Here is an 11,056-nt window from a genome sequence, read left to right on the forward strand (position 1 = left end):
CCTGTACCTAGCTGTACTGCCCCCAGATATACTATCCTGTACCTAGCTGTACTGCCCCCAGCTGTACTATCCTGTACCTAGATGTACTTCCCACAGATGTACTATCCTGCACCTAGCTGTACTGACCCCAGCTGTACTATCCTGTACCTAGCTGTACTTCCCACAGATGTACTACCCTCCACCTAGCTGTACTGCCCCCAGCTGTACTATCCTGTACCTAGCTGTACTGCCTCCAGCTGTACTATCCTGTACCTAGCTGTACTTCCCCCAGATGAACTATCATGTACCTTGCTGTACTGCCCCCAGATGTACTATCCTCCACCTAGCTGTACTGCCCCCAGCTGTACTATCCTGTACCTAGCTGTAGTAGCCCCAGCTGTACTATCCTGTACCTAGCTGTACTTCCCCCAGATGTAATATCCTGTACCTAGCCGTACTGCCTCCAGCTGTACTATCCTGTACGAGCTGTACTGCCCCCAGTTGTACTATCCTGTACCGAGCTGTACTTCCCCCAGATGTACTGTCCTGTAGCCAGCCGTACAGCCTCCAGCTGTACTATTCTATAGCTAGCTGTATTGCCACTAGCTGTAATATCCTATACCTAGCTTTACTGCCTCCAGCTGCACTATCCTGTATCTAGCTGTACTGCCTCCGGCTGTACTATCTTGCCTCCAGCCAAAGGAGGACCAGGTGTCACAGTGTGTCAGATACCCTCCCGCACCAGGGTTCAAATCGGTTGGTGGTAGGGAGCTATGTCAGTTACGTGTGTCTTGCTGGTACCCCGCTAAAACTGAGCTAAATCCCCATGAATGAATCTTTTTGTAAAAGCGTTCGTTCTTCACATATTGAAGTTCACTGCAAAATGCGGCAAAGGGAACAATTCGAACCAGAGAACATCACACGATTTCTTTTTTTATATATTCATTATCAGGGTGTGGGCGTCGCTGACAAGGCCAGAATCTGTTGCCCCTCCCTGGATGCCCTTGAGAAAGTGGTGGTGAGCCTTCTTCTTGAACAGCTCCAGTCCGTGTATCCCACTAAGCTGTTAGGTAGGGAGGGCCAAAGTTTTGATCTCGTAATATATTCTCTGCTGCACAACATCACCGCAGTCTTCAACTGGTTCAATTCAAACGTGCTTAGGTTGATGCTATCACCACACAAACGTGAATGTAGTGGGAGAGCAACACTGAGCAGGGGATTAGTGTAGGTCTTGTGCTGTGTTCTGCAGTGCCAGACTGACGTTAGATACAGGGTGAAGCTGACTCTGTGGAGGGTTCCAAAATCTAAACTCTGACCCTCCCTGCCAACCTTACTCCAGTCAGATTATAATGGCATTAATAGGATTCGGGTTTTGGTTAGGGCTCGGACTAGAGCTCGGGTTAGGGTTTGGCTCGGGCTATAACGTCAGGATTAGGGTTTGGGTGTCAGGTTTAGGGTTAGGGTTTAGGGTAAGAGTGTCAGGGTTAGGATGTTAGAGTAAATGGAAATCCCAATCCCTCGATCTCTGCAACCTCCTCCGACATCATTCAGTCCTCTGACTCTTGCCTGTTGTGCCCTTCTCCCCCTTACTTCTTCCCATTATGAGACCTTTAACTGCCCCCACCCTATTCTCCAGACTTTCCTCCTTAATAAGCGCCAGGAACTTTTTTGGTCACTTTGTACAGGTTGATTTCTTTTTCTGGGACACTGTGAACAATTTCGGAGTTAAAATGCTGTGGAATGAGCTGCTCGTGAAAATTCATGGCTCCCATGTACTCACGCATCCTCGAGCAGATGTAAATGATAGTATTTTGGTTGCTCAGATGTTGTAGGGTCTTGAGCAGTAAGTGGAATTCACGTTTCTTGTAGACGATATCGGATCCCAGGATGATGTCGTAGTCTGTCGGAAATTGATCATGGTTTTCACCCCACGAGAGAGCAGAGACTTTTGACCGCTGGATAATTGAAGAGGGGACATTGTTGGCCACGTTAAGTTCTATTTGATTCAGAACTTCTGGTTTGTCTGTCAAGGTCACATTTCCACCTGCCAGAAGAATGTAAAAGAGCAATGACGTATCTTCACTTATTGCTTCCCTATGACACCAACCTGTAAATGGTAAATGTGGGTAAAAGGGATTCGGGGCAAACCAAATGAACACAGCAAAGGCTGTGAAATATAATGATGAACTTGTGCAGTGTCACAGCATTGCTCAGCGATTCCATTAGAACAGCGGTTATTTTACTGGATTTAGTAATTCAAAACTGCGGAATAAAAATCCAGCAACTTGAGTTCAAATGCAACCACGGCAGTTTGAGATTTTGATTTCAATTCGAAAATGTCAACATAAAAAGCTGGTATCAGTAAAAGGGGCGATATTGACTTTCTGCCACAGCGTAAAACCGGTGACAACGAGTTTGTCGCCCGTTGAACATTCCTCCCGGTTTTTATTTTTAGCTATCACACGTTTTAAACTGCCGCTTGAAGTCAATATCCGCCCCAAAGTGACCATGAAACTATCCGATTGTCGCAAAAACCCAATAGGTTCACTAATTTTCTTTAGGGAAGGGAACCTGTGTCCTGAAACTATCTGGCCTGTGTGTGACTCCAGTCTCACATCAATGTGGTTGATGCTTTACTGCCCTCTCGTGTGGCCGTGAGCCATGCCGCAATATCAAAATAAGGATAAAGCTGCGACCCAGGCATCGAATTGGGACAGAAAAAGGCACACCCAGCCCAGTTGACCTTGCAAGGTCCTTCTCGCTATCAATTGGGGACTGTTGTCAAAGTCGGGAGAGCTGCCTCACAAACTCGTCAAGCAACGGTCTGACATACTCTGAGAATCAGACCTGTCCTCACACTGAGGAAACCCTCCATTGTGTCGTGTGGCACTACCACCCTGCTGAGCGGGATAGATTAATAACAAATCTAGCAGCACAAAAGCTGGCACTTATGAGGCGCCATGGGCCCTTAGTAGCAGCATAATGGAATGCCACAACAATCTTGTCACCGCAGGGCCCGACATATCCCTCACTTCTCACTCGCCATCAAGCTGGGTGACCAAATCAGTTTCAATGTGGAATGTAGAGGAGCATGCCTGGAGCGGCACCAGGCTTATCTGAAAATCAGGTGCCAACTTGGTGAAGACACAGCAAAGGATTACCATGCATTATAAACAGTTAGAGCACCATGCATTATAAACAGTGAGAGCACCATGCATTATGAAGAGTGAGAGCACCATGCATTATAAAAAGTGAGAGCACCATGCATTATAAAGAGTCAGAGCACCATGCATTATAAACAATGAAAGCACCAGGCATAATAAACAGTGAGAGCACCATACATTATGAACAGTGAGAGCACCATGCATTATGAACAATGAAAGCACCAGGCATTAGAAACAGTTAGAGCACCATGCATTATAAACAGTGAGAGCAACAGGCATTATAAATATTTGGAGCACCATGCAATATAAACAATGAGAGCACCATGCATTATGAAGGGTGAGAGCACCATGCATTATAAACAGTGAGAGCACCATGCATCATAAAGAGTCAGAGCACCATGCATTATAAACAATGAAAGCACCAGGCATTATAAACAGTTAGAGCATCATGCATTATAAACAGTGAGAGCAACAGGCATTATAAATATTTGGAGCACCATGCAATATAAAGATTGAGAGCACCAGGCATTATAAACAGTGAGAGCACCATGTATTATAAACAGTGAGAGCACAGTGCATTATAAACAATGAGAGCACCATGCATTATAAACAGTGAGAGCACAGTGCATTATAAACAATGAGAGCACCATACATTATGAACAGTGAGACCACATTGTGTTATAAACAGTGAGAGCACAGTGCATTATAAACAATGAGAGCACCATGCATTATAAACAGTGAGAGCACCGTGCATTATAAACAGTGAGAGCACCATGTATTCTTAACAGTGAGAGCACCATGCTGTGCACAGAGTTCAGCAATCCCCAAACCAAACAATCAGGTTAGAGCTCTGAAATCCGGTCACATCCAGTCGCGAATGATGGTCGCAAATTAAGCAACTAACAGGAGAAGGAGGCTCGGTGAAGATTCTCATCCTCAACAAGAGCGCAGCCCAGCACATGGGAACATAAGAACATAAGAAATAGGAGCAGGAGTAGGCCATCCGGCCCCTCTTGCCTTCTCCTTCATTCGAAATGATCATGGCTGCTCTTCGAACTCCACTCCACTTTCCCGCCCGATTCCCATATCCCTTGATTCGCTGAGTGCGAAAAAACGTTTGATGCGCTTGCAACAATCTGCAGCCAGAAGTGCCAAGTGGATGATCATTCTCAGCCTCTTCCTGAGGTCCCCATCATCACAGATACCAGTCTTCAGCCAATTCTATTCACTCCACGTGATAACAATAAATGTTTGAGTTCATGGACTGGCAAAGGGTGTGTATCACGACAACATCCCGGCTGTGGGGCTGAAGACCTGTGCTCCAGAACAAGCTGTGCCCCGACCTGAGCTGTTCCAGAACAGCTACAACACTGTCATCTATCCGACTAAAAAGTGGAAAATTGCCCAGGTATGTCCTGTCCACAAAAAGCGGGACAAATCCAATCCGGCCAATTACCGCGCCATCAGCCTACTCTCAATCATCGCCAAAGTGATGGAAGATGTCGATAGTGCTATCAAGCGGCACTTCCTCACCAATAACCTACTCACCGATGCTCAGTTTGGGTTCCGCCATGACCACTCGGCTCCAGACCTCATTACAGCCTTGGTCCAAACATTGTGTCGGCCAGAGGCTGCAGAAACCTATTGAGCTTAATTCGATGTGCTAACAAAGGCACTGACTTTTGAACTGGGGTGACCTGGAGTTCAGTCACTGGTCTGAACTGGCCAGAACCGGTTTGAATTCGTTCCGCTTCTAACAGGGACAAAGGAACTGTGATGAGACACCAGTCCTTATTTCTAAAAGGAGTATGAGGTGATGCCACCTCGGCCCTTGGAACAGAGCCAATCAGGGGATGACATCGATCAATCCAGCAACTTTGAGCCAACCAGAGAAGACAGCATCATTCGAAAAGACAGACTTGGGAATAAAACTGAAGAATTGCTGGCTTGGTCCCAGTTTGTTTTTGAGTGAGACTCCGGAGACTAACCCTCGTGGAAGTGGGAACCCTACGTCAGGGACGTAGAGACGACGTCGGGAGTGAGAGAGAGAATTGCCTGGCCAGTGGTATCTCTCCTTTCCGTGTAATATAATATCCTTTCCATTCTGTGACCACTCATGGAGTGTTCGTCAGGAAAACCTAGTGCGTGTGCGTTTAAATCCTCATACTCAGGGAGTGTTAGTCAGGGAAACCTAGTGGGTGTGCTTTTAAATCATAATACTCAGGGAGTGTTAGTCAGGGAAACCTGGTGGGTGTGCGTTTAAATCCTAGTTTGAGTATAAAACTGTAGAACCTGCTGTAAACTGCATGCCTATATCTAACTAGACCTATAAGCGGTATGTACATGATCTAATAACGTTAGTAAAGCGAATTGAGAATTAAGAGAGAATTGACTCTTCCTCTGTGTCCTCAGCCAAAACCGTTAACCGGTGACTTCCGGTCAACAATGGAAAAGAGACCTGAATTCCAGAGGTGAGGTGAGATTGACTGCCCTTGACATCAAGGCATCATTTGTCCGAGTGTGGCACGAAGGAGTCAGAGTAAAACTGCCGTCAATTGGAATCAGGGGGGAAACTCTCCAGTGGCTGGAGTCATACCTGGCGCAAAAGTTCATGGTAGTGGCTGTTGGAGGCGAATCATCTCAGCCTCAGGACATCGCAGGGCAGTGACCTCGCCCCAACTATCTTCAGCTGCTACATTAATGACCTTCCCTCCATCATAAGGTCGCAAGTGGCGCTATTCGATAATGGTAATGATAAGGACAATTCCTCAGATAATGCCGCAGAATACAAGCCCTCCGACCTGCGCTTCTGGCCACACTATTTATGTGACTGGTCCAGTTAATTTTCTGGTCAATGGTGACCCCCAGGATGAAGATGGTGGGAGAATTGGCGATGGTAATGCCGTTTGATGTCAAGGTGAGTTGGTTCGACTCTGTCTTGTTGGAGATGGTCATTGCCTGGCTCTTGTCTGGCGCGAATGTTATTTGCCACGTAACAGCCAAGCCTGGATATTGTCCAGGTTGTGCTGTATGCGGGTACGGACTGCTTCATTATTTTATTCTAAAGCATGCTTACTGTTTTATGGTGTATAATTTGGCCATCAGTTGGGTGCTGGACACGTGACTGGAGCTCAGAAGGACTACAAATCATGATCAAAAGCTACAGCTTCCCCGTTTAATATCTAATCAGAGTCGAGATGTTCAGGATGTTGTGCAAATATTACATTGAATATAACCAGGCCATTTCTGATAGGTATCTAGTTCTCAGCTCATCAGCTCAAGGAGAAACGTGTTCAAATGTTTCACTTTTTCATTTACAGATTTTTACGTTTTATGGATTTTCACAGATCAACAGCAGTTCAATTGATATCCCGCTCCCGGATGGGAGGAGGGACTTGCTCCAAAATGGCAGGTGGAGCGGCTGAGTCTCGAAAGCTGCGACTTTTTTGAGGCATCATTCATATTACCTGAGGTAAGGGTGCTGTGCTTTGAAAGCATTCTCTTTCAAACAGATTAAAACTGGAGGTGAAGAACTGTCAACAGTAAGGACCTGAAAAGAAGAACAGACTGCAGCGTTCACAAAACATGCATATAACTGGGGGTTTAATCAAACCTATGACCAGTCACTGTCACGGTCCTTCACTACATAGCCGTCCTACTCCATTACAGTTCACCGCTCTCTCTCACACATGCAAAGTGCTATCGCTTGGAACATTTAACTCACCCAGCAGGATGGCAAGAATCCCCACGATCCCAGTGCCGGACCCCAATTCAATCATCTTCTTCCCAGAAAAACTGATATTCTCTTTCTCAAAGAACCGGCACAGAACGAGGCCCTGAAACAAAATATGGCATTAACGTTAGAACTAGTTCACCTGCAACTTTCTGAATCCAACTTCACATCACAAGGGTTTGCAAGGGAGGGTGCAAGGGAGGGAGCAAGGGAAAGTCCAAGGGAGGATGCAAGGGATGGTCCAAGTGTCGGAACAAGGGAGGGTGCAAGGATAGGTGCAAGGTAGGGAACAAGGGAGGGTGCAAGGGCGGGAGCAAGCGTGGATGCAAGGGTCGGAGCTTGGGAGGGTGCAGGGATCAGTGCAAGCGAAGTTGCAAGGTAGGGAGCAAGGGAGGGTGCAAGCCAGTAAGTAATTCTTAGGAAGATATGAATCTTGTACTTGGTTCCAAGGAAGATATAAAAATCTGAACATTGTGTTGTGATGGGTATAAACCCAATATATGGTCTCAAGGATGGCGTATACCCCGCACATGGTGTCAATGATGGTGTATACATCGGGAATGGTGTCCAAGATGGTGGATACACCGCGCATTGTGCTCAGGATTGTGTATAGTCAAGGGCAATTAGGGATGGGCAATGAATACTGGCCTGGTCAGCGACGCCCACATCCCATGAACAAATCGAAAAAAAACCTTGCACACGGTTCTAACAATGGTGCATATACCGCACATGGTGCTAAGGATGGTGGATACCCAGTGCAGGGGATCAAGGATGGTGGATACCCAGTGCAGGGGATCAAGGATGGTGGATACCCAGTGTAGGGGATCAAGGATGGTGGATACCCAGTGTAGGGTGTCAAGGAGGGTATAAACATAATACATGGTGCTGGTGGAGTATTCATCCCATCTTGATTCAGAGGAGAATACATCAATCAGTACTTTGTGCCAGCTTGGGCAAAAACCGAGTACATGGTGATCAGGATGGCATAAACCCAGGATATGGTAATTTGGAGCATATAAACCCAAGACATGATACAAGAAGGTTATAAACCCATTACATTGTGTCAGGGAGGAGGTAAACCCGGTAAATGTGGCCTGGAGGGTACAAACAATTTAATGGTGCCATGGATATTATGAAGACAGAACATGGTGCCTTGGATGTTATATATTAGGTGTAGAGTAGTTATGGAAAGAGACATTGATCAATCAAAGGTGAAGATGCTGAGGGGTAATTCCAGTGAGTTGAAAAGGGATCCGACCCATGTTGAATGCAAACAAAGACTGGCTGTAAAAACAGTAAATAAGCAATGCGAGGCCTTCAAGGAGAAGCTAATTCGGGTGCAATCGAAACACATTCCTATGAGGGAGATAGGAAGGGCATGCAAAGCTGGAGCTCACTGGATAACTGAAAATATAGAGACTAAAACGAAACAGAGAAAGGAGGCTTATGACCAATGTCAGGACCATAATATATTAGAAAATGAAGCAGAATACAGAAAGTACAGAGGAGATCTGAAAAAGGAAATAATACGGGCGAAGAGAGTGTACGAGAAAGTGGTGGCAGATAATAGAAAAGGGAAGAGCAAAGTATTTTACAAACAGACAAATAGTTAAAGGATAATCAAAGGAAGGGTGGGGCCAATTAGCGACAAAAGAACGAACTCATTGTGGAGTCGCGGCTGGGGTACTAAATGAAAACTTTGCATCTACATTCACAAGAAAAGAGGATGCTGCCAATGTCCCAGGAAAGGAAGAGATAGTAGAGGATGCACTAAAAAGGTTGGCAGTACTCAAAGTAGAAAAGCCACGCGGTCCAGGTGGGGTGCATCCTAGATTGTTGTGGGAAGTAAGGGTGGAAATAGCAGAGGTGAAAGCCACAATCTTTCAATCCACCTTAGATATGGGGATGGTGCTAGAGGACTGACCGGTTGCAAATGTTATTCTCCTGTTCAAAAAAGGGGAGAAGGATAAACCTGGTAACTACTGGCCAGTCAGCCTAACGTCGGTGGTGGGGAAACTTTAAGAGACAATAATCTGGGACAAAATTAATTGTCACTTGGAAAAACATGTTTTAATAAATTACTGTCAGCACGGATTTCTTAAAGGCAAATCGTGTTTGATAAACTTGATTGGGTTGTTTGATGAAGTAATTAATAGGGTTGATGGTGTTCGTGCAGTTATGTTTGTTGACATGAATTTTCAAAGTACCACGTTGCAGATGAGTTAGCAACATTGATGCCCATGGGATTAAAGGAACAGGGGCAGCGTGGATATGAAATTAGCTAAGAGACAGAAAGCAGAGACTAGTAGTGAACGGTTATTTCTCAGGCTAGATGTGTTCCCCAGGGGTCGGTATTTGCACCATTGATCTTTTTGATATATATTAATGAACTGGACTTGGGTATAGAGGGTATAATTTCAAAGTTTGCAGATGACACGAAACTCGGAAATGTCGTAAACAATGTGGAGGCTAAGAACAGACTTCAGGAGACCAGACACACAAGGGAAATGGGCAGACAAATGGAAGATGAAATTTAACGCGGAGAACTGTGAAATGATACATTTTGATAGCAATAATAAGAAGAGACAATATAAACAAAATGTTACCATTTTGAAGGGGGTACAGGAACAGAGCGAACTCGGGTTGTACGTACACTAATATTTGAAGGTGGCAAGACAAGTTGGGAAAGATGTTAAAAAACATACGGGAACCTTGATTTTTCAAATAGGCACAGAATACAAAAGGAAGGAAGTGACGCTAAACCTTTATAAATCACTGGTGAGGCCGCAGCTGGAGTATTGTGTCTAATCCTGAGCACCACGTTAGGGAGAATGTCAAGGCTTTAGGGACAGTGCAGTGTAGATTTGGTAGAATGGTACCAGGGGTGCGGGACTTCAGTTAAGTGGGGAGACTGGAGAAGCTGGGGTTGTTCTGTTAGACCAGAGAAGTTTAAGATCAGATTTAAAAGATGTGATCAAATTCACGAACTGTTATGATAGAGTAAATGAGTAAAAATCGGTTCATGGGTTTGGGGGTTATATATTAGCAGAGATAGAGGATTGGGTAACGGACAGAAAACAGAGAGTCGTGATAAACGGGTCATATTCAGGTTGTCAGGCTGTAACTAGTGCGGTGCCGCAAGGATCCCTGCTTGGGCCTCAGCTTTTTACACTCCATATTAATGAATTAGATGAAAGGACCGAGTGTAATGTATCCAAGTTTGCTGACGATACAAAGATACGTGGGAAAGTGAACTGTGAGGAGGATACAAAGAGTCTGCTCAGGGATATAGACATGTTAAGTGAGTGGGCAGGCGGATGATTAATTGGAGACATGACATGTGGTGAGTGGAGCAGGTTTCGGAGGAACAGGTGACTTCGGACCAATGGTTCCCAAAGCTCTCCACCACTGGAGGGTTTTCCTCGCCTCATGTCTGGGTCTGATGGAGACTAATTGATGGGGATTGGTTGCTTTTATTAGTCGACAACTCTGTTCTCACTGTGTCATGTGACTACCAGGAACGTAGACGGCGAACAATAATCTTTCTTCTAGTAATTTCGATGTTCTTATGCATGTTCGTCTGCAAAACCAATGCATCAAATATGGCTTCCTCAACATGGCGGGGGTGGAGGTGGGGGTGGGGGCGGTTGCTGTAGTGGAAGGCAGAGGCTCTGGGTTTGGTTTCTCTCTATCCGATCCAAGCATTTACACCAAACATTGGACTTACAGCTCCCCAGATTATTGCTGGTATCTCAAGGTTATTGCTGGAGTCCCCAGTGATTCTCAGAGTGTGCCCGCAAAACTGATAGCGACTTTCGAGTTTGTTGCTGTCCTCCTTGGAATCGGAGCTGCTGAAATACTTATTTTCCTGCTGTGTTTCCATTATCCTCTCTGAGCTCACTCTGCACTGCTTTGATCCTGGTTGAACCACTGCAGTCTCCAGGTAGGTTTTGTCCAGGGGTCTGGATGTGAGCCTGTCTCGGTTTCAGCTTTCGGTGCGTGCAGTCCGCTTGTCCTCCAGTGGATGAAACAATACAAACTCTGATCTGGAAACACAATAAACTTTAATTAATTAGTCTCCCTTCTCTCAACTCTTCCCCAACAAATTTGATAACAACACATTAACACAATATTCGAAAGTTTCTGAAAGGTCCTCATTAAGAAAGTGAACAAATAAAGT

At 45.4% G+C, this 11,056-nt stretch overlaps 1 protein-coding gene across 1 annotated transcript; it reads right to left on the reverse strand.

The window, feature by feature from the left end:
- Positions 1 to 1,625: 1,625 nt before the first annotated feature.
- Positions 1,626 to 10,759, reverse strand: LOC137312577 (EEF1A lysine methyltransferase 3-like). Its single transcript, XM_067979107.1, has 3 exons — positions 10,604 to 10,759; positions 6,868 to 6,979; positions 1,626 to 2,023 (listed from the first exon to the last, which is right to left on the reverse strand). Exons 1-3 carry the CDS (start codon positions 10,757 to 10,759, stop codon positions 1,626 to 1,628), a joined length of 666 nt encoding a protein of 221 aa, XP_067835208.1.
- Between the last annotated feature and the right edge of the window lie 297 nt (positions 10,760 to 11,056).

Source organism: Heptranchias perlo, unplaced genomic scaffold (assembly GCF_035084215.1).
Source record: "Heptranchias perlo isolate sHepPer1 unplaced genomic scaffold, sHepPer1.hap1 HAP1_SCAFFOLD_43, whole genome shotgun sequence".
NCBI classification, from domain to species: domain Eukaryota; kingdom Metazoa; phylum Chordata; class Chondrichthyes; order Hexanchiformes; family Hexanchidae; genus Heptranchias; species Heptranchias perlo.